Below are 24123 nucleotides of genomic sequence, written 5' to 3' on the forward strand. Positions count from 1 at the left end.
TCTCATTTTAATTAATTTATTTATTTTGAGAGTAAGAAAGAGAGAGAGTGTGTGCATGCGTGGGTGGGGCAGAGAGAGAGAGGGGGAGAGAGAGAGAATCCTTAGTAGGCTCCTCACTGTCAGCACAAAGCCCCATGCAGGACTCAAATTCAGAAACAGGGAGATCTTGACCTGAGCTGAAACCATGAGAGTCAGGCAACCAACGGACTCAGCCCCCCCAGGTGCCCCGCATTCTCATTTTAAACGGATGTTCTGGGCCCATTCAAATTCAAACCCTGAGAACTTTGAGTCACCCAAAGGGTTTAGGAACACTGCTGCTGGTGATGATCATTTTTAATGTAAACTATTCTGCAAAAGTGTTCTTAATTATTTTGATTTTTGTGTTCTCATCGTAATCTTTCTGTTCCTTTCTCTTCGATTTTTAGGATCAATTTTAACACAAGCAGTGTACATGCAATTCTGTAGAGAATAGGACCTAAAATCTGAGATATTGACTTCCTTTGTGGATGGTAACTCCCTTCCTCCTTATTGACTAATGACTAAGACTACTGTTTCCACACATCTTTTGCTCCGCAAACTAGAACGTTTCTTCATTTTTCTTATACTTCTTGCTTAATACAGTGTAAACCAAATAGAAGAAAATAAAGCATTATTAATTTAAACAAAACCTCAGTACTTTTAGCATTGTTATTGACAAGCAACTATAAAACCTACTTGTTCCCTCAAAATAGAAAACAGTGTTTCTCTTAATGATGGGAGTAAGGGAGTGGATATAGGGAAGATGAGCAGGAAATAGATCAGAAATTCTTACAGTGCACACAATACAATTAAAACTTCACCATGGTGACACAGTCGGTTAAGCATCCGACTTTAGCCAGGTCACGATCTCGCAGTCCGTGAGTTCAAGCCCCGCGTCGGGCTCTGGGCTGATGGCTCGGAGCCTGGAGCCTGTTTCCGATTCTGTGTCTCCCTCTCTCTCTGCCCCTCCCCCGTTCATGCTCTGTCTCTCTCTGTCCCAAAAATAAATAAAGGTTGAAAAACTTCACCATGAAACTAGAAAATGTTCATTCATTTGGAGAGTTGTAGCCAGGCATTGGAGGAAATTAAAAGAAACCAGGATCTCATCCAGTTTATAATAAATAGTATTCAAATCTAAGACAACAAACAAATAAAAACTTCACTATGCCATCTATTTATGACTAATTTTTTAATATTAAAGAAATTGTTGAGAAAAAGAATAAAATCGCCCATCCCATCTGCCTAAACATCATACAGTTTCTATTTTTGCGTATTTTTGCTGCCTCATTAAACCATACTACTTGTAACTTGTAGTTGTACTTGTACAACTACATACTTGTAACTATATTATGGATGTGATTTAGAATTCAGAGGTCAGGGGGAGGGATTTCCACTTAACATTTTATTATGAACATAATTTCTTTGTTAGTAGACTTTTTTGTGCTGAAGATATTAAAATTGGAGGGAATAGGCCTGCCTCTAAATGTGAATATTTTAAAATTACACTTCTTTAAAGTGATCACATTGGATATTTATAATTTATGTCATGTTTCTGAAGTTCACAATACAGCATTCTCTCTTCACACATTAGTTCTGTTCTGAGCCCCTGAGAACATATATAGTGGAAAACCCAGTTTTTTGAGGTGATAATGACTTTTGAAGTGTTGGGAGTCCTCAGAAAGTGTGTACAGCCCCCTTTTGCTTTTCCCTACAGTACTTGGCCTTCCTTTAAGTCTTGAGGACATTGATAATACCTGGGGCTACAGATTTGGTTACTTAAGAACTCCACTAAAATTCAGGCTGTAAATAGCTCATCCAGATACCTCAGGGTCAATCATTGCTCACCTTTAATCTAAACCCCGCAGCAAACCCCTGGTGGATGGTGTAGTCGACCAGTATGAATACCCACGACCACACCTGGAGTTCACTGCCGAACCTCTCTTATCCAGGCCAGTGGGTACATTAAAACCCACTGCTGTCTATGGAGAACTCTCTAGCAATCAAGAGCAGTGAAAAAGAAGCGGCATTGTTATGCCCAGAATTCGTGATCCCCAAAGACCACTAGGAGCCGAGTCCGATGCAAAAGCAAAGAGCCTTTATTCGAGCTAGCTCGAGCTCAATCCCCTACCTGCACCGACGCAGCGGTGAGATACCAGGGAAAGAGAGCGAGTTTCAAAAGGACAAAGGTTTTATTGGGGCCTAGGGGCAGTTGGTGAGGTAATGACTGTGGCCTCAGCCGATTGGCTGGGGAAGGGTCCTGGGGAAGGGTCCGAGTCCAGTTAGGCAGGTGAGGGGGGGGGTTACTCAAGGGGAGGAGGTGTGGTCAAGGTGAAGGACACAGAACAAGATGGAGTCGGCTGGCGTAGGCCCGCCCTTTCAGCATAAAAAGAATATTTAGTTTACTTATTACATGCTCACCATCAGTACCATACCAGTATGCTAGGAGATTGCAAGAAGCCTAAAATTAGTTTCTGAAATTCCTCCTCTGAAGACAGGATATACACAGCACAGCAATAGAACTAACAATAATGTGTGAGTTCATTTGTGAGGCATGCTCTAACTAATTTATTGATTATACTCGTTAAAGATACCAAAGTTTGTAGATGATACCATGTTTGATTCAGTGGCAGTTTGACTTACTTGCATTCTGAGATGTTCTTTCTTGAGGGAGAGGGTTTGGATGGTTACAGCCAGTCTTGGAAAGCACCTGAGTCAGATAGAGGGTGTCCTAGATGTGCATACCAGTTACCATCTGTTTGGCAGTAGGTAGAAAGCCAAGAATTGCTGTGAGGGGGCACAGAAATACAAAGGTGGGGTAGAGAAAATGACAGTTGTGAGCAAACAAAAGGGTCTGCTTCAGATGTGCACTGGTCATTTCCTTTTAGTGTGTCTCTGATGTCTTCTTTCACGTGTCTTTAAAGGGACATCTGATAAAGAGGAAGAAAGTACAATGGATTAAACCATAACAAGAGTATTTACTTATTTATTTATTATATTTCAAGTTTTTATTTAAATTTTAGTTAGTTAACATACAGTGTAATATTAGTTTCAAGAGTAGAATTTAGTGATTCATCACTTACATATGACACCCAGTGGTCAACACAGCAAGTGTTCTCCTTAATGCCCATCCCCCATATAGCCCATCCCCTGCCCACCTCCCTCCGGCAACCCTCAGTTTGTTCCCTGTTGTTAAGAGTGTGTTTCATGGTTTGCCTCCTTCTCTGTGTTTTTTTTTCCTTTCCCCTATGTTCATCATCTGTTGTGTTTCTTAAATTCCACATAAGAGGGAAATCATACAGTATTTTTCTTTCTCTGACTGATTTCACTTAACATAATACACTCTAATTCCCTCCACATTGTTGTGAATGGCAAGATTTTGTTCTTTCTGATTGCTGAGTAATATTCCGTTGTACATATATACCACATCTTCTTTATCTATTTGTCAGTTGATGGACATATGGCATGACAAGAATGGAAAGATATATGGGACCCAATTATTTTTATTAAGGATGCAGACCCTTTAATCATTTCTTTTCACAATGTAAAAAATATAGTAGAAATACAAAGTCCAAGTGGGGTATAGGAATGGCCTTTGGTTCTGACATAATATGAATATGATATGAAGTAGAGTAGTTGAATGAAGATCTTTTTTCAGTGTAAAATACAGTAACGTCCAAATGTTTATAGTGCCTCAGCCTTTGAAATCTGGAAATTTAGAGATGGACCATTATGGATGAGTTTCTACAGTAACATCATAACTAGAGGCCATCATAAATTCGCATGTGTGAGAAGAAATAACAGGAGTAAAAAAACCTTTAAAAGAATATTTTTAAAGCAGCTATAAATGAGTCATCTGTATGCTATGCAAATTTTCAAAGTGGGTAAATTTAGAAATTATTTTTTCTCTTTATATTTGGGAAAGAAATGTAATTAGGTCTGTAAAGTTCAGAAGGGTCTCTTTCAGAGCCATGCAGTGATGAAAATCACTGAACTGTCTGCAGTGATGGAAATGTTCTGTATCTGCTCTATCCAATACAGTAGCCTCTAGTCACATGTGGCTAGTGAGCATTTGAAATGTGCAAGTAAGAAACTACATTTTAAGTTTATTTAATTTTAGTTAATTTAAATTAAGTACCCACATGTGCCCATTGTCTATCATATTGTTAAGGCTTTAAAATGATTTGAAGTCAAATTGCATAGTAGTACATACACCTTGCCAGATAGTGAATTCATTAACTAAATATCATTTTGCATCCAAGATTCTTTGACTTTTAATTTTTTTTACTTTGTTCTAAGTAGAGCCATTACCACTGCTGACTTAGCTTATCTTTAAAACAGTATGTCTTTTACTTTAAAAAGTTATTCTAAATCATAAACCCCAAAGTGCCAGTTTTAGGAGAGAGCAAAATAATGGATGCTGTCTACTCTGAGGGTAAGCTCATCATACATTTTTTTACATTTAAAATAAATTACAAAACTGAAATGTTTGGGAGTGCAATGTACTGATGTCTACAACTTACTTTGAAATGCATTTTCAAAATGAATTGATGGAGGCACCTGGGTGGCTCAGTTGGTTAAGCTTCTGACTCTTGGTTTCTGCTCAGTTCACAATCTCATGGTTTCGTGAGTTCAAGCCCCACATCAGGCTCTGTGCTAGCAGCTCAGATCCTGCTTGGGATTCTCTCTCTCTCTCTCTCTCTCTCTCTCTCTCCCTCTCTGCCATTCCCCTACTTGCTCTGTCTCTGTCTCTCTCAAAATAAATAAACTTAAAAAAAATGGATTGAGGGGCTCCTGGGTGGCTCGTCAGTTAAGCATCCAACTTCGGCCCTGATCATGATCTCACGGTCCATGAGTTCGAGCCCCACGTCGGGCTCTGTGCTGACAGCTCAGAGCCTGGAGCCTGTTTGGGATCCTGTGTCTCCCTCTCTGTCTGCCCTCCACCACTCACACTCTGTTTCTGTCTCTCTCAAAAATAAACGTTAAAAAAAATTTTTTTAAGGGATTTATGGATAGATTGATAGTAGATATGTGATAAAATACAGGAAAATGTAAACAATACATGGGTGTTCACTCTGCAATTCTTTCAACTTTGCTGAAAGTTTCATAATAAAATCAATAAAGCTTCATGATAAAGTGTTGGGAGGAATTTAAATGTAAGCATACTAAGTATTTTAAAGCGTACTTTTTTCCTCGAATCTCTCACTTCTCTGTTAAATAGAGCCAAGGAGCAATAACAGAACGTTTACGAAGTTTTAGTATGCACGATCTAACAGCTATCCAAGGGGATGAGCCTGTGGGACAAAGATCATACCAATCTCTACAAGAAGCAAAAAAGAAAAGTAAATCAGTCTCTGGTGAATCAGCAGGTGTGTTTGTTTGTTTTAATATATTTTCCTTTCACGATTAGAATTTTGAGTCCAGGTAGGTACTAAAATAATACATGGTAACTATCTGAATTTGAGCAGAGGGAAATTTACTTTTAAGCTTATGTTGCAAATTTACGCTTAACTGTAGTTCTCGTTCTCTAAATTTTCTCTGAATAAAGTTGGTGCTTGCCTTTTGTTGACTCCAGAGATAATCCAACTAAGAAAGTAACAGTAGCCTCTTGTGTTGCCATGAATTTTTAGAAACCTTGGGTGTGATTATTACCACCTCCCTGCCACCAGCACCAGTTCTGACTTGTGATCAGTGCTCTTTCTACTCAAGTCATGTGGTGACATCTGAGTGTTATAGTTAAACACTCTTTGCTGTAAATGCTATGAACAAATAAGGATATTGACTCACAAGATAAAAAGTTTTAAGTGGGTGACAAAGGGTGACTCAATTTGTAAATAGGATTACTACAATGGAAAATATGTTGAAATTCCATAGTCTAGTTCAAGAACTAACTTGTAGGTATTTCTAATATAAATTATGAGCATGGCATAGTTGATATGTTCTAAAACTTTGATAAAGCGTTCTGCTCTTAGAAATATACACATAAATAAAAAGACATACCTCCTTAGTTATTTTGTCACATATAAGAAAATTGTAGTTCAAGGCTCAGATGAAAATTAAGATCATTATGACATTTCTTATTAATATATTATTAACTCCTTAAGGTACAAGGCTTTTTGGTGTGTGTGTGTGTGTGTGTGTGTGTGTGTGTGTTTAGGTAGTTTTCTTTTGAGGGAGGTTAAAAATCACCCTTTACATTGAAACCAATTTGAGAAATAAAACAACGGTCCCTTCTTACAGACAAAAAATAGTGAACTTTTTCTGAGTTCTCCGTAGAATGAATAACTTTACCAAGTTGGTGGCTGTTACCTAAAAGGTAGTAATTAAGCATTAGCCATTGATTGAGGTAGTAATATTTTTAAGAATGAGAACCAGTGAACTTTGAACCATCATCCTTAATACACTAACAGTGTAAAAGTAGTTTATAATATAGGCATTTTCTTAATATACATTTAAAAATTAGATATACTGATTTTGATTATGGAGTCTGCTGTATATGGATTTGCTTGATTTGGAACAGTTATCTGACAACTTTATCAGCAGTTTATTCATAATTATACTTTAGAATTGGTTAAGAGTGATATTCTAATAGTTAAATGAAAACAAGATTACAAATATGAAAATGCGTAGCTGTTTTTGTGATATTCATCTATTAAACTTAAAATAATGGGGCTAAAATATTTTAAGGTAGTAAGATGCTATTTAGGTCTTCTGTTAGATTTTAAGCCATGAAATTAAAACAACAAAATTAGAGAAATATGAAGTAAAGAGTAGCAGTACAAGAAAGGAACTTATTCAGTTATTAAATTAAAATTTTAATATGCATTACTTTGCACAAGTTCTAAGTTTCCTACAGAATGGTACATACTTTGAGCCTTCTTCCCTAAGGAAAAAATTTAACAAAAACAATCTGTCTTAAAAATATTTTTTTAGGGGGCGCCTGGGTGGTTCAGTTGGTTAAGCGTCTGACTTCGGCTCAGGTCATGATCTCACGGTTCGTAGGTTCAAGCCCTGCATCAGGCTCTGTGCTGACAGCTCCAAGCCTGGAGCCTGCTTTGGATTCTGTATCTCCCTCTCTCTCTGCACCTCCCCTGCTGATGCCCTGTCTCTCTCTCTCTCCCTCTCTCTCTCTCTCTATCAAAAATAAACATTAAAAAAATAATTTTTTTTAGGGGCTTCTGGGTGGCTCAGTCGATTAAGCATCTGACTTCAGTTCAGGTCATGATCTCACAGCTCGTGAGAGTTTGAGCCCCACATCAGACTCTGTGCTGACAGCTCAGAGCCTGAAGCCTGCTTCAGATTCTGTCTCTGTCTCTGTCTGCCCTCCCCGCTCATGCTCTGTCTATCTCTCTCAAAAATCAATGAACAAACGGGGCGCCTGGGTGGCTCAGTTGGTTGAGCACCCAACTTCAGCTCAGGTCATGATCTCAAGTTCGTGGGTTCTAGCCCCGCGTCGGGCTCTGTGCTGACAGCTCAGAGCCTGGAGCCTGCTTCAGATTCTGTGTCTGCCTATCTCTCTGCGCCTCACCTGCTCATGCTTTGTCTCTCTCTGTCTCAAAAATAAGTAAAAACATTAAAAAAAAAAATCAATGAACATTAAAAAAATTTCTTTTTTAAAAAGTGATAAGGTTCCAGGACAGGAAGAGTTGAAGAGAAGATAATAATAGACAGTCTATATAAACATAAGTCCAAGATATACATGGAAATTCATCAGATGAGAATGATGGCCTTTCAGGCAGGTGGGGGAGGTGTTAGGATAATTGCTAGACTTAGAAGATGGGGTAGAAGATGAAGTTATTCCTCTATCTCAAACCTTTCATCAAAATACTTAAAAGATTAAGACTTAAATATAAGATACTAAGCTATAATATAGTAGGAAATTCCTGAGTATATATTTAAACCAGAATTCTTAAGCATGACATCAAAACTAGAAGACATAAGGGAAAAACTTGAGAGGTTTTTCTATATAAAAAAATATATATATAACATATAAGGGAAAAATACCATACAAAACAAACTAGAAGAAATATTCTCGTGATACAGGCAAAGGGTTCAGATTTTAACAATACAAAGAATTCTTTCAAGCCAATTATTGTTAATTCTACTAAAGAATACAGCATGAAAAAGACATTCAGCCTCACACACAAAGAAAGAGTAAATTAAAATAGTAATGACAGTAATTTTTCCTCACCAGATTGGCAAAAATATTTTTTTAATTAGCAGTGCTCTCTGTGTTGGTAATTATTCTAGTTATCTGTTTCTGTGTAACGAACTATAAACAGTGACCTGAAAAAGTCACAGTCATTTTTTTGCTCATGAACCTGGGGAGACTGGGCTCAGGGAGGGAGATCTTGCTCAAGGTCTTAGGCAGCTACAAACAGCACCTGGGGCTCAAGTCAGAATCTCAAAGTCTTCTTCATTCACATGTGTGCTGTTTCAGCTGTGAAGAGTCAAACAGGTGATGGCTGAAACAGTTGGGGCTTCTCTGGCCTCTCCTTCTCAACGTCTCTCTACATGGTCTCTGAGAGTGTGGGGGGCTTCTTATCTGGCAGCTAAAAGCTCACAGAGAGGGTGTTTCAACCCAAGTGGCAGAAGTCATGCAGCCTCACTTCCGCCTCATGGCAGTTTGTTGAGACTGGTACCTACGAGAGGAGGAGGGGCGCCTGGCTGGCTTAGTTGGTGGAGCGTGCAACGCTTGATCTCAGGGTTGTGAGCTCGAGCCCTGCATTGGGCAGAGAGATTACCTTAAAAAGAAAAAAGGAAAAAAGATTTAATAGAAGAGGAGAAAAGTGTCAGAATTTGTGGACATGTTTGAAAATCACCACAGCAAGCATGTTGGGAAACAAACACTCTCATACACTTTGTATGAGAGTTTAAAGTGGAATAATCCTTTTGATGACAATCTGGCAATAATTATCAAAATGTATTCCCTCTAACTCAGCAAGAAACTTCTAAGACTATGTCATAAAGAAATAATCAGACAAGTGTTCAAAGATGTAGGTACAAGAACAATTATCTCGTTGTTTATAGTAACATAATATTGGAACAAACTAAACGCCTAAAAGAAATGGTTAAGCAAAAGCATGGTTTATTAGCCACGAAAATTGGTAATGTCGTTCTCTACGTACTGACATAAAAACATATCCAGATTGTGGGGAAATAAACAATAACAAAACAATCTGTGTGTTATAAGCCAACACTGTAGAGACACAATAAATAGATGAAATGAATTAATATATGTAAGTTATTTTTCAAATGTGTATACATAGGGAAGAGTCTGGAAGGGTATTGCTAAAATGTTAACAGTGTTCAGTTCGAGTATGAGACTTCAGTGATCTTTTTTTTTTTTATTAATCAACCTATTTCCTAAATCAGAAAGAACAGTACTCTTTCTTTTGAAAAACAACCCAGGTACTCAATTTTTAGGTCATGAATTATTTTTTATTTCATTTACTTCCAAAATTCCTCAAGAAAAAAATAAGTTTTTCAGTGTGGTAATCACATTCACATTGCAAAGTCTTTTTACTTGTTCATGTGATTAATACATTTACCCCAGATGATCTGCTTGTTCACACAAGCAAACTCAAATTATTTGGAAAAGTGGCTCCATTTTGAAAACTCCTCATGGCCTGCTCTGACTGGTTTGAGGTTGGCTAGTCAAGAAAAATTCTGCTTTGATGAAGCTATTCAAATCTTCATGTTGTCACCATGGCAAAAAGAGCTCCCTCCAGATGCATTTCTGTAAGAAAATGGACTCCTTGAACATGATGTTCACATCCCTTGAAAGAACACCACGTTGTGATAAGTGGGAATGTTTTTTCTGCAAAGAAACTGCTTCTCCCATATTATTTAAAATTGGCTCAATATTCAGTTTTAGTACCAGCTCATAAAGAAATAAAGCACATATTCTTTGTTTTAGGTGCTTTACATATTTACTTAATCCTTAAGATGACTGTACAGGTTAAATATTTTATACTCATTTTTCAGATGATGAAACTGAGACATAAGGAGATTAAATTACCTGTCAAGATAGCCCTTGACATAGTCAATGACATAAATGAGGTATCCAAGGTTCCTAAGCTAATTCTTATTCTTTCTCTTTTTAATTTATAAAAAGGCTACACTTAGGGAGACAGTTGGGGCTGGAACTCTGAATTCAAATAATTTGAGTAGGTAGCGACCTTAGAGATGCTTTAGTCAAAGATGGCAGATGGGTGACATGCCTGCTCCCTGCTCCCGTGCCCATGGTGGCAGACATTGCTGAAGGACTGTGGCACTTTACGACACTAGTTCACAGTCCCCCTCAACATAATGCTCCCAACAGCTCAACGGGGTCAGAGTTCACATTCACATGGAAACTCATCCATCATCTTTCATCTGTCTCACTACCTTACCATTGAAGAAAACAAAGGCCTGGTGAGCCTCGGTAGCTCAGTTAGTTAAGCGTCCAACTTCGGCTCACGTCATGGTTTCACGGCTTGTGGGTTCAAGCCCTACATCAGGCTCTGTGCTGGCAACACGGAACCTGCTCTGGAGTCTCTCTCTCCCTCTGTCTCTGCCCCTCCCCTTCTTGCTCTCTCTCTCTCTCTCTCTCCCTCTCCCTCTCTCCCTCTCCCTCTCCCTCTCTCCCTCTCCCCCTCTATCTTTCTCAAAAAATAAAAAATAACATTTAAAAAAGAAAAGAAAGGCCTGGAGAGAGGCAAGATGTACTTTGGCTCTCACAGCTAATAGGCAGTGAAGTCCTCTAAGAGGTCCAGGGTGCCTTCCAGGTCAAACTTTCTGTGATTCTACACCTATATTAATATAAGATGGGAAAACTTAAAATATACCAACTGTAACATGTGTGAGCTGTGAATACCAGGTCAGTTTGCAAAAGCATCTGCTGGTTTCCTAAAATGGTAACAGAGCTTTGGGCTGAAGCTGGCCAGACATCTACAGGGCCCCGGGCAATACAGGCTCCTCAGCCTTGGGTCCCCAGTCACTGCTCCTCAGGAATGTGTGTGGAACGACTCCCTCCAGTGTAGATCACTAATGTAAACTTAGCATCACCTTTGTATGGCCCCGCAGTACCCCACTAGTTTCGCTTTCCCTGGGCTTGGCAGACCTGTAAACCACTCAGCCATCTCACTGAGTGCCTGCTGTGATAAGACACCCAGATTTGGGCTTCCCTCATAGTCTCAGGTCTCCCTCCTACTCTGAACACTTTTAAATCCTTGGACAACTTTGATTAACACTATTTCCAGCACTCACAGCAGAATGTTCATACATACTCGTTTCCAGGTTTTAAGTGGAATAGAAAAATGCATATTTTAGCGAAGATATTTGACTTGACTCCTCGCTCTTTGACGCATAGTTTGGTTTAATCAATTGCTAAGTTAAACTTGTCAATTTCATCTCCTTGTGGATCCCAAATCTGGCTCCTGTCTCTGTCTTTGCTCCTTGGACCCCATCATCTCTGACCTGCCATACTGCAGTAACCTCCCTGTGTCCTGTGTCATCCACTTCATTCCCCAAAGTGCAAAAGGAATCTCTGAAAGAACCCAAGTGTAATCATATCACCTTTCCGCTTAAAATGCCTCAGTGGCCCCCCACGTTGCTCTCTGGTGAAGTCCAAACTCAGTAGCATTGGTGTATTCGCTCCCCTGCCTTGTTCTCCCACTCCATCATGTGTGGCTGTATTGAATCATGAGCCTTCCAGAAGTTAGCCACCACCTCCTACAAGAAGTCCTCTCTCACAGCCCACTTTCCCCCACCCCCAGGCTGAGTTAATTATCTTACTGTAGGCTCCCATAGCACCCACCCCATCCTTATCTTCAATTTACAGCATCTATTATAGTGCTGTCATGCCTGTTAAAGTCTGTTCCCTTCCCTTGTTGGACTAAGTTTCTTAGAGTAAAAGATGACAGTTGTGTCTTTTTCATCACTGTATCCCCATAATATAGCGCACTGCCAAACACAGAATTTTTTGAATATTGTGAAATAATGAATCAATCCATTAACTTTCTCTGAAACCATAATTAGAAAGCTAATAAGATTTGTTACCTGAAATTGGGAAACAAAGAAAGAATAAGGTGTGTGTATAATCATCTTTTGAATAAGGTTCCAATCCCATCCCATCAGAAGCATCTTCTCAGGACCACTGACCGTTCCCCTCCCCTGGCCACACTGGCCTGCTTGCAGCTCTTCTAGGTAGTCGTGTGCCCCCTGCCCTCGCTCCCGGCAAGTGCTCTCTGTTCTACCTGGAACACAATTCCTTGGACTGACGGGGGAGGAGTGGGAGGGCAATGGATCTTGGCCTAAATCATGACCGATTCTATCCCCAAATCCTCCCTAATTTTTAGCCTAGTAGTCTGGCAGCATAAAATTGTGCTTGCATAATTTACATCTAAAGGTATGTCTCTTATTATGAGACAAAAAAGCTTATTAACAACTCTTCATGGTTTGCTCAGTGAGTCTCAAGTTACTCATGGCCTGGGAGAGCGGATTAATAAACGTTTGTTCAGTATCTTTTTCTTCACATGCAAGAAGTCCATCCACTGCCCCCACCTGAGCCTGGAAAAACTACTTTTTTCTCACCTGAAGATGTAGGTATTTATGCTCCTTATCTTTATTAAAGGAGAATTTGAAACTTAATGGGGCCTTGTAACCTCACCCTTGTCTTGATAACTTGCCTAGCTCTCTTCTTGCCACAGACTTGGGCCCCTCTCTTGCTCCATCCAGGCAATGGTTCTCAAATGTTTCGAGCCCTGGACCCTAGGATAAGCATCACCTGGGAACTTGATAGAAATATAGATTCTCAGCCCCACCCTAGGCCTAGCAGTCTTTGTATTAGTAAGTTCTGACTCTTAGTATGTGCCTTTACTAATAAACTCTACTAAGCTTGATAACCACTGTTTCAGGAATGGGAGTGTTCCTGTCTCTGAATCTTGGGCATCAGGATGCTGTCAGACTTCCTGACAATAACCAGCCTGACTACCTGCAAGTTTGCATATTGACCAATGACCCGTCTTTTGTCGCAACACACAGCGGCCTGTTAGCACACCCGCAGGACCTCTTGCTGACCTTCCTGATGCGGCTGTTTTCTTTGACTAACATCTGTCATCGTAGCCTGTGGTGTTTGTAATTGCTGAGGCCTGCCTGGCTGGCTTTCATCTCAGCAGCTGCAACAGTGTTGCTTTAACATCTCCATGGCCTGCCCCCCCCCCCCCAACCTCTCTCAAAGTTCTAGCCCCTTTGGGTCTTATCTGACTCCTTACGTTCACCCTCCCTTTCCCAATCTTGACAGAAGTTTTGACACACAGTGGGAGGAAACCCTTAATTTCTAACTAAAGTCAAAGGCACAAATGACTAAATGAAACACAAAATTGCTTAGATTGTTTAGAGTTCAGGAAAAGGAGAAAGGGCAGGGAGGAGATCTGCTTATGTTCTCTGAGTTTTGGACAAAGTGTTACCTCCTCAAAAATCAATTATTTAAAATCATTCTGAAAAATGCATGGTGAAAATAGGAATAGTCAGGGGAAGAAGTGAGTTATGAGCCTCATCTAGAATAGTGCACGGGGCAATGATTGATGATAAAGGGCGGGGAGCACATTCCAGAGGAGAAAGGGAGAGGAAGGAGTAAGCAGGCAAATGCAGACCATGCGTCGAAGTGTGCTCAGATGGAGCGGTGTCCTTTCCCCGAAACATGCTGGTTTTGACCTGTTTAGGTTATGGAATTCCGCTGAAAGACGGAGATGAGAAAACCGATGAAGAAGCCGAAGGGCCGTATTCTGATGATGAGATGTTAACGCACAAAGGGCTTCGAAGATCGCAAAGCATGAAATCCGTGAAAACCGTGAAAGGCCGCAAAGAGGTTAGTCCTGTACAGAGTTGTTTTCCTAATGATTGGTGTTGAAGGCATTATCATCCAGGATATTAGCGATCCATAAAGGAAGGAACCCAGTGGTAGATCAGCAGTTACATTTAAAATTCTTTCTTCAGGAAGAACCTGGGTGGCTCAGTCAGTTAAGCACCTAACTCTTGGTTTCAGCTCAGGTCATGAGCTCACAGTTTGTGAGTTCAAGCCCCACGTCAGGCTCTGCTCTGGCAGTGTGGAGCCTGCTTGGGATTCTCTCTCTCTCTGCCTCTGCCCCTCCCCCTGCTTGCTCTATCTCTCCCTCAAAGTAAATAAATAAACTTAAAAAAAAATTATTTATTCAAGGGGTGCCTGGGTCGCTCAGTCAGTTGAGCATCAGACTCTTGATTTTGGTTCAGGTCATGATCTCACCGTTGGGTAGTTTAAGCCCCGCCTCGGGCTCTGCGCTGACAGTGCAGAGCCTGCTTGGAGTCTCTGTCTCCCTGTCTCTCTGCCCCTCCCCTGCCCCTGCTCTCTCTCTCTCTCTCTCTCTCAACATAAATAAATAAAAAACATTTAAAAAAAATTTTTTAATTAAAAAAATTCTTTATTCAGATCGGATATATTAGGATCTCTGGAAGTTTGCAAAATGATAAATTCCTAGTCTTCCCCTGTAAGCAGAAGATGGTATTCTTATATAGCAAATCATATGGTTGTCATGAGCACCCAGTGCCAGCCCTACGCCTAAGCAAAGAAAGCAACTGACAAAAATAACTACATAGTTTTCTTTGAACCAACCCTGTATGAGGACTAACTAGAAGTTTATCTATAATAATATACTGTCTTTGTGTCTGGAAAGGAGGATTACAGTGAATGGTCAGATCATTGTGAGCAATGTTCATTGACCTACCAGGCGAAGCACAAATAAGAACAGTTAATGTTTTTATAATGTTACATAAGTAGCCATGTCTTTTGAATACACACTTATAGGATAATTGATTCTTTATATTAGAAAAGCTTTAAAAAATATTACTATGATCATGAGCTATTAAGTTCTAAGTTGAAAAGTAATCATCTAATTTGTAATAATGACACATTTCTCTCTTCAGGTGCGATATGGGTCACTAAAATATAAAGTGAAGAAGAGACCACAGGTGTATTTTTAGTCATCTGCACCTCAAGATCCCAAGACAAGTTATGCTAATCCATCAGCTTTTCTTCTAACATTATCCAGGATTTACACGTTAAAATAATACTTTAAACTGTGGCGGTGATAGGGTTTATTTTCATCAATCTAAGTAGCTTTTATTTCTTTAACCATTACTTCCATGTCCTGACTACTCCAGGTAATTATGCAAAGCTTATATATATATATGTATATCTATAAATGTATACATATGTACATATGTACATACATATGTATATATGTATACATTTATAGATATACATATATATCTCAGAAATAGTAGAAAATTGTGTTATCTGTTTTCAAATTCCTCAACAACATTGAGTGCCTGGGACATTAAGATGAAACACAAACCCACAGTATACTTGAAAAGAGTCTTTTTACAGTTTAAGATACATCAGCCTTTGTGGTATTGTATTGTGTTTACCTCCGTTTATGTTATATCTATCACATGAGGATAGTAATTAGATAGGCCTCTGATCAGCAGTGATAGGACAAGGGCATAATGTAAGATATAGTGTGTTTTATATATTCTTCAAATTTTTACTTTTAACATACTTGTCGGTTTTTCCACCATCAGCTGAACGTTTTCGAAACAAATATTTGAAAGCCAGGTCTCCACATAGCACTTTTATTCCTGACTAGTTTTGCACACTTGAAAATTGTTTACTTATTTACGACTGTACATTTATTTTAAGCTTTACTGACACTTTATTGTTATTTGTCATATCCTGACATGTCACATTTATGCCTCGAATTTCATCATCTCTTTTCCTGTGGGTTTCATTTGTTAAATTTGTTAGGTTCTAATAATATGAAAATATACCTAATTGTCCAACTTTAACTATTTTTAATTCTCTCTATAGATAAGAAGCTGTTTTAGACATCAACTAGTTTTCCATATTTAACCCTACATTGGTAGTCAAATTTAGCATGTTTTTGTTAACACTGGTGACATTTTCAGCATTTAGAAGCAGTAGCTTTAAAAAAAAAAAAGTAGTAGCTTTTGTGAAACAGAGTCACGAAATTATCCAGCAGTCAGTCCATTCACAAGGCTGACCTCCTATGTGCTGCTGACTTATAAATCTGTATTGACTACATTTGAATCACTCATCTTTCTGGCTGAGATCATTTCCTGAATATAGGTGCCAATGCAAAATACAGATGTTAATCTTACATACTAGAAACTATTAGAATAGATATTAGAAAAATATATTTTAATCCAAGAGATTGTGAGTTACTAAATGTGGAGGCTTTTTTAGGTTGCATTGATAACTATGCATTAACTCTGTTAATGGTGGTGGTTTTAGTGATCACTCATCAAATTGGTACAGTTGTAACCATTCAGATAATTTACTTGACTGTTCTGTTTGTCCAAAAGAGAAAACAATGAGTGAGATTTGTGAGATCTTTGACCTTTCTACCTTTTAAGAAGTGAAACCAGCTGGCAATGTATATTCAGGACCTCCTCGGATTGTTGGCAGAGGATAGAATGTTTACTTAGGACTACCTTAGTTTAATTCATACATTTCTCTTGATACATTCTCTTAAAACATTATCTAGACTCTCTCACATTCTTCATATATGACACCAAGAAAAAATTCCCTCAACTTTGTTTCTCTGAAAGTTTAATTCTATGAGTGTCTTCATTACTTTACCGTGACTAATTTTTAGCCTTTTAGTTTTCTAAAAAGACTCATTTGTGTTCAAAATTCCTAGAAATCCTGATTATAAACTCTTGGAAGAGAGTTTTTATTTACATTGCCTAGTCCTAGACTTACCAATGTAAATGCTACACCATGTTTCTCTTTCCTACCCAAAGGCAGCGTCATCTCGAGTTGCCTGACAAAGTCATGTAAGTGACTTTATATAAAAACATTACCTCTGGGGGCTGCTCTGTGCCACTTTATGTTTCCTAAGACTAAAGTATTAAACCTATTCTGTAATTATAGTAATCTCATAAATACTGCTCTAAATCGGAGGGATTGTTTATCCCTTTACACTCCTACAAACAAAGACAAGACCAGTTGCAAAGAGGTAATGAATGTCCTTTTTAAATCTCTCTCTCCACACAGTGTTCCCTCTGATCTCTTTCTCCTGTTACATCCTTACAGGCGATGGATGTCATTTTGCTGTTCTATTACTTCCCTTCTCTCCTTTTCTTACATTTCTGAGATTTTGCTGCTTTTCTCTTGTGTGTGTTTTAGCATGCCCTTTCCTTTGAACTTTGTATGATAAGCCCACAAATCTTAGCCTCTTTTAAAGTGGAGCAGGCCATTTTTTGTTTCTCTGCTTTTGAATCCACTGCTTTTAAAAGAAGGAACTTTATCTCTAGACCACAGTGCCTTGCTTTCCCACCACCACCATTTGGTGAATGGGCATCAGACGCTGCGCAAGCCTATTTAAGGGCGCTATTTTGGTGGCTGTTGAAGTTTATGCAGAAATTGTAGCCGGTGTTTTATTATATATTTCTTCAACTTGTGCACTAATATTAACTATTTCCAGAGGTTTTGGAAGTGACAGTTGATCATTCTTCAGTTTACCATGCTTTTTCTGGGATAAAAAAGAGCCAGAAGTATGTCTTATTGCTAAGTAATTAATTATGTAAACCCACCTAGGTCCTGCACAAGATTCCCTCCACACGATTCCCTGTTCCATATATGTACGTGGATTTGGCTAGAAAGTGGTAAGTGTCAGCATTTGCTAATTATAAGTACTTGACTATACAGATTGATGGAACAAAATTATTAAAATATGTTCAGGGAACTAATCCATATGTCACCACCAAAGATTTCTACAGTGTTATAAAATATGTAAATACTCCAAATTTCTGTAAAACACTGGTTAGATAAATACATTTTATTTCATGTCTTTTTTTTAAATAACACAGTTTGAGCTTCTGTAATACTTGAACTTTTGTGTTGTTAAAAATAACCCAATGTTACCTTCTATGAAATATTAGTAATTTGTATGTTTAATTGGAATGGACTAAATTTTTATTTTGATTTTCTCGTATTGGGAAGATTAAGGAGTTAATATGTATTGACAAGCAGTTTCCTAAATGTTGTCCCGTATAGGCTGATTCATTGACAAAGCAATTTGGTGATTTTGAGGCGATCGTTGTTACTGTGGTAGGCAGTGTATATTTCTTAGTAAACAGCATTTACATTTACTTAAGTTTACTAAGTTTACTGAGTAAGACTTTGTGAAAGAAAAATATGGCTTTTTCCTCTAAATGCTTAAGATTTCGTCTATTGGTAGGGTCCTACAGATTTATTGTACATTAACTTTTTAAAAATTGACCATGAATTGATATTTTCACCTCTAACACCTCTTAAATCTGTGTACTTTAATAGTTAAGAGAAAGCAGTTTTATAATTTTTTAAACTCTTTGTAAAGGCTATCTTTAGGCCTAGTCTGGGGGTAATTTTACAGATGTGTTTTTTGAAAACTTTAATATAAAATAAACTCATTTTATTAGTGACAACTTGTATTTGTGTGTGTGTATCAGAATACCTATGTTGGGTTCCATAAGTTTATAATATTTATTATTGAGTATGTATGTAATATTTTGTGTGTGTGTGTGTATATATATATAATATATATATATATATTTATGTATGTATATAATAGATGACATATGCACACAGTAAAGATTCCAAATCACAGAACAAATTATAAAAAATCATATACATTCCGGAATGGTCACAGGATTACAAAAGAAACATTGAATTGTTAAATTGGATGTTGGAATGGGAAGATTTTTTAAAAAAGTACAGAAACCCTAGCTAATCAATTTGTATTGGTTAGCTGCCTCAGACATAAAATATAACACAATTCAGTTTTATGTATCCTGGAAATGTTCTGAGGTTCCATCTGTTTTAAAGTCAGACATCTGTCTGCCTCACATTTAAGCTTTAGAGAGAAATCCCATGTTTAAAAAAGTTTCTTTGTGTTACTTCATTTTGATATATAATGTGTTAAAGCATTTCCAAATGGAGTTATGTTTTCATCTTTATTAGGACGTACATCCTCGTGGTGATCCAAAGGAGTTAGAAATTTAAATAAAAATTCAAAAGAACACAATGAATATATGAACTGTGGCATTTTTCCCATTTTATTCTCCCTTTAAATGGTTCACTCTTCTTGAGAAAGATTTATGCAATGAAAATCATGTCAGAGATTGATTGATTGTTCCCTGGAAAACATTCCTCCCTTTTACCTACCCATGGATATTCTAACCTTGAAACACTCTCCTCATGGTCTGGTTTTGCTTTTTATAAGATAATGCTTTAAAATGAAATTTTATTATTTATTTATTTATTTATTTTGTGTGTGAGAGAGGGAGGGAGAAAGTGCACCTAGTGGGGAAGAGGCAGAGAGAGGGAGAGGGAGGATCCTAAGCAGGCTCCGTGCTGTCAGCACAGAGCACAATGTGGGGCTCAAACTCAGGAATCCTGAGATCATGACCTGAGCCAAAACGAAGAGTCGGATGCTTAACTGACTGAGCCACCCAGGTGCCCCAATTTGTTTTGTTTTTAATCCTTGATTCCCTTCTTTTCCTTACCTCTTATATCCAGTACATTAGTATTTTGATTCTGTCCAAAATATACAGGCTTACTCGTGGAGAAATTGCCAGTTTGTTTTTAGACCACTGCAGTCAAGCATGTATCACAATAAAGCAAGGCAAAGTAAATGTTTTGGTTTCCCTATGTATATAGAAGTTAGGTTTACATTTTACTGCAGTCCATTAAATGTGCAATAGCATTATGTCTAAAAATACAACGTACATGCTTTATTTTTAAAATATTGCTTTAAAATGCTAATCATTAATCACTCATCGCAGCTCTATAACAAATATAAAAGTGGAACAGTTTGAAATATTGCAAGAATTACCAAAAGGTGACACAAAAACCCAACAAAGTGAGCAAATGAGGTTGGAAAAATGGTGCTAATAGACTTGCTCAATGCAGGGTTACCACCACCTTTAATTTGTAAAAAAATGTAACATATATGCAGTTCAGTAAAGCAAAGCACAATAAAACAAGGTGTGCCGTATCCTGAATTTGTTAAACTCCCCTCCCCTCCTACTAACCTAGTTTAAGCCATCATCATCTCTCACCTGCAATACTCAGGGGATACCTTTTATCGAAGGCAGAATTTCAGCAGGGGCAGATGGTCTTGCACATCAGCCTTGGGAAAGAAGTCTTTCTCCTCCAAGCATTGTTTAATGCTAAATTTGGAAGAAGTGAGTGAGAGTTGATGAAGCCAGGTTAGAATATCTGGCTGAATTACAATGTGTTTTGCCATGAGGCTATCTCAAAGTGTTGAGAAAGAATATGGGATAATAGGTGGAGGTTTTTTCCCCCTTCAGAATGTTAGGCCTAGTTACTCTAAAGTTGACTGCTATGACAGATCGTGGTAGTGACAGGAATCAATACTAGGTATCTGTATTAGAGTTCTCCGGAAAAATGGAACCAATAGATGTGGGTGTGTGTGTGCGTGCACACGGGTGTGCACGTACACACGTGTAGAGAAAAAGAGGGAGGAAGGAAGAGAGACTGACTTATTTTAAGGAGTTGGCTCATGCAAGTGTGGAGGTCGTCAAGTGCCAAATCTGCAGGGCAGAGGGCTTACTGGAGACCCAAGGAAGAGTTGATGTTACAGCTCCAGCCCCAAGGTCTACCGTAGGTAAATTCCTCTTCAGGCCTTCGACTAAGTGGATGAGGGCCACCCGCATTATGAAGTGTAATATTCTTTGTTCAAAGTCTACTGATAAACTAAATATTAATCTCATCTGAAAAATACCTTCATAGTAACATCTAGACAAACCGCTGACCAAACGTCTGAATACTGTGGCCTACTTAGTTGACACATAAACTTAACCATCACGGTATTCTTAATTAAGTTCCAAAAGAAAATATTTACCTTGAAATATAAAGTTATATGTAAAAATTACAAGTGCTGGGTTTTATTTATCTTACAGAGAAAAGGATTGTTGCAGCACATGGTTGGTTTGGAAGAGGAAGAACAGTACCTTGTAAGGCTTATAATGTCTCTCGTATTCACCTGTGATAACCTAACATTTGCGTATCAGTTTGTTTTCACATTTTGGGAAGAGGTGTCATCCCTGTTTTGTAGATAGAGAAACCAGGACTCAATATTGACCAGCCTAGGACCCAGGCACAACACTTGTGGCTTCAGACTCTTGTTAACTCCATTACACTTGGTTGTCTTGGTGATCACAGAATATTTAACAGCTCACCTAGAGAAGATTCTTAGCGTATCTGTGTTAAAGCAATATTTTCAGATTACTTCTTAGAAAACTGAATGGAGTGAAGTTTTTGAGTTATTTGATGTTAAGAATAGATTTCACTCTTAGGAGTAGCTTCAGTAAGGAGAGAAAGGATGCTTTGCAAATGGAGACCAAAAAAAGACAGATAATTTACTATTAATTATTGGCGGAGACAAACAGGAAGAGATCTGAAGAGAGGTGGTAGCTTCAACGGGAGGAGTATCCTCCCGGGAAGTGCTTTCCTTCCTTCCTCTCTCCACCAGCACTTGCTGTGTGGCTTCCTCTCTTCAAACCACACCTTGTAAACCCTTTTATGTGCTCCGTTCACAAGAATTTTTGTGCATTGTTCCCTACTGGGTTTTAACCAATAAAACATACAAAAAAGGCCAAATGCCTCTTTACATAGGAGATGAACTCCTTTCAGTCTTTTAAGTCCAAAGCAAGTACAGTGAGTATATATAGCAGGGGACAGTTTCCATATGTTGGAAGAAAATGGTGCTGTATTATTTATAGTTTGCAACATGTTGTATAAAATGCAAACTTGCAGGGGGCTCCCAGGGAAGTAAATGAGACAAAGAAGGAAAGACTTGGGGTACTCTGTTTTGCTATAGTCTGAGAAGATGCCTAAAAAACAAACAAACAAAAAACCAAAAAATAGTTTTTAAAATATTTAACATTAGCCAATGTAGAGGAGAGGTTGTGGTCTTTACCTTACCATAACTTACATTCTAAAATTAGAAAAGACACTGAAGCATGAAGAGGGGGGAAAAGCCCTTAATATTGTAAAGGGGGAGTTTCAGAAAAGCAAGGGGAAGTAATTGTCATTAAAAGGATACATCTTCCAAAGTGCAAAGCACAGTTGCATGAGATGTGGTTGATATTTGACCGGACAGTCTCAAAGTACATGAGACAGTGGCAAGTAATAATTGCTTCCTCATTTAGATTAGACAATGAGCTCTCTCTGCAAGCTGCTCTCCTCTAAATAGATTGTAGAGGGTAATTGAAACAAGTTATACTGGGAAGTGGAGTGACCAATTCCTCAAAGTGTGAGAGCAGAGCTATGGTAACCTCTTAAGCCTGGCCTTCATCCTGTTCCTATTTAGGGAATCCTCAGGGCAGCCAGTGTGGAGTGCAGTCTGCAGTTCGCCAGCTTTATTGTTTAGACTTGAAGGGAAGGTCATATGCCCTCTTTGACAGAGAGGTTTATGGGCTCTCTCTAATTAGCAGCACCCTCCACCAGACAGACTGTTGGCCACCTTCCAAGATTGAGATTTGGTAGCGGCCACTGATGAAGGAGAAAACAAGGTTATTTACTCTGTGACTGTAATTCTTGGCACAAATTCTCTTTTTACACTCAGACACATTTTCCTTTTGTTCCAACTTGCCTTTGGAATTCTGAGTAGGGCGTTAAGGGAGGGAAATACGGCTATATATTTAGTAGTGTAAACAACCCATATGTTGGCCTCAGATACTTTTTCTTTTTGCTATTCTAGGGCCTCATGGTTCAACAACATAAATTGAAAGAGAGAAATAAAAGGCAACATATTCAGAACGTTTCTCGCAAATGTAAATACTTGAGCAGATGCCCACACACAACCTCAGAAAAGGAAGTCTAAGTTGCAACATTAAAATAACGACAACTGTGCATTAGGACACTTAGAAATACCCGTGGTAAAATATGATTGCGTTTAGCCATTACTGGGAGCACCGGGAATACATTTGGCCTGTCCTGCCCTGTCGGTTCCATAAGACGGTGGGTTAAGCTGATAGAGAGTGCTTTTTGGTTGACTTAAACCAGATGCTCTGACTATTTTTGTCCTGTTAGCAGATGCAGCCGCACTGCAAAAGGCAATACTGCCCCCCTCGGCCGCCCGCCAACTGCAAGAGCAGGAGCCTCGTCTCCACCAGCTACCTCGGCCATAAAACCCTTTCAAGTTCCCATTATTATTCCAGGCACATTCCAAGGGGTTTGAGTCACAGGGTTCACTTGGCTTTCCTCCCGTCCTGAACTGCTTGTACCAGGTGGAAGACGACCTCCAACTTCAAAAATGAAATCCATAACCGGTCAAAGAGCGCTTTAGGGCAAGCCCCAGATGCAACTCGATTGCAACTTCTCTCCCACACCTGCTGTTTGCTGGCTGCGCACCTGGAGTCCCAGGGCCAGCGCTAGGCCTGCTTGGTCTAAACACAAGGGTTTTTCTTTGGGGAATCCTGTAAAGCTGCTCTATTTTCCCCCGCTGGTTTGAGAAGTTCCGAGGGCTGCTGGGCAGCGGGGATGGGTTGGACATTTTTTCCGTTTGGCGTGCGTCGGGGAGCGCTTGGAGGCCAAGGCTGAAAGCCCAGGGGGCTGAGGTTCCGCCGGCTTTTAAGTCAGCTCGGAGGGAAAACTCCCAGCCCCTCCCACACGTCCAGGCAGGCTCGCCGGCACCGGGCGGAGGAGCGCGCACATCTGGCCGCCCAGGAGCCACATCTGGAACACTAACCCCCGCACCCAGATGTTCAAGCGGCAGGGGGAGTCCAAGAACTCGAAGGGCGGGGCTTCCGCGGCTGCAGCTCCTCCCTGCAGGCCAAACGGCTGGAGTCCAGCCTCGGGAGCCGCCCCCGGGGCGCGCGGGTTGAGCCGAAGGGGTAGCTGGGGCTGTTTGAGGGGGTGGGGAGGATGCTGGAGCCGGGGTCGGAGGCTGTTGGAGTGCTAGAGCCACACTGAGGGATAGGGGGAGGGGTGTTGGGATGGTGGGTGAAGGCTAGAGACGTGCCGAGGACGGCGCTGGGGCGTCTGGGGAGCTGGGGGTG

General features: G+C 39.4%; 1 protein-coding gene across 1 annotated transcript in view; it reads left to right on the forward strand.

Moving 5' to 3' along the window:
* Window positions 1-18522, forward strand: part of REEP3 (receptor accessory protein 3) — a 100202-nt gene extending 81680 nt beyond the window's left edge. Inside the window, exons 6-8 of the mRNA XM_027062099.2 lie at window positions 5237-5384; window positions 13722-13867; window positions 14959-18522. Coding sequence (XP_026917900.2) covers window positions 5237-5384; window positions 13722-13867; window positions 14959-15015 — 351 coding nt within the window. The 3' untranslated portion in view covers window positions 15016-18522. The remainder of the gene's footprint in view (window positions 1-5236; window positions 5385-13721; window positions 13868-14958) is intronic.
* Window positions 18523-24123: the final 5601 nt, after the last annotated feature.

Source organism: Acinonyx jubatus, chromosome D2 (assembly GCF_027475565.1).
Source record: "Acinonyx jubatus isolate Ajub_Pintada_27869175 chromosome D2, VMU_Ajub_asm_v1.0, whole genome shotgun sequence".
In the NCBI taxonomy this organism is placed as follows: Eukaryota; Metazoa; Chordata; class Mammalia; order Carnivora; family Felidae; genus Acinonyx; species Acinonyx jubatus.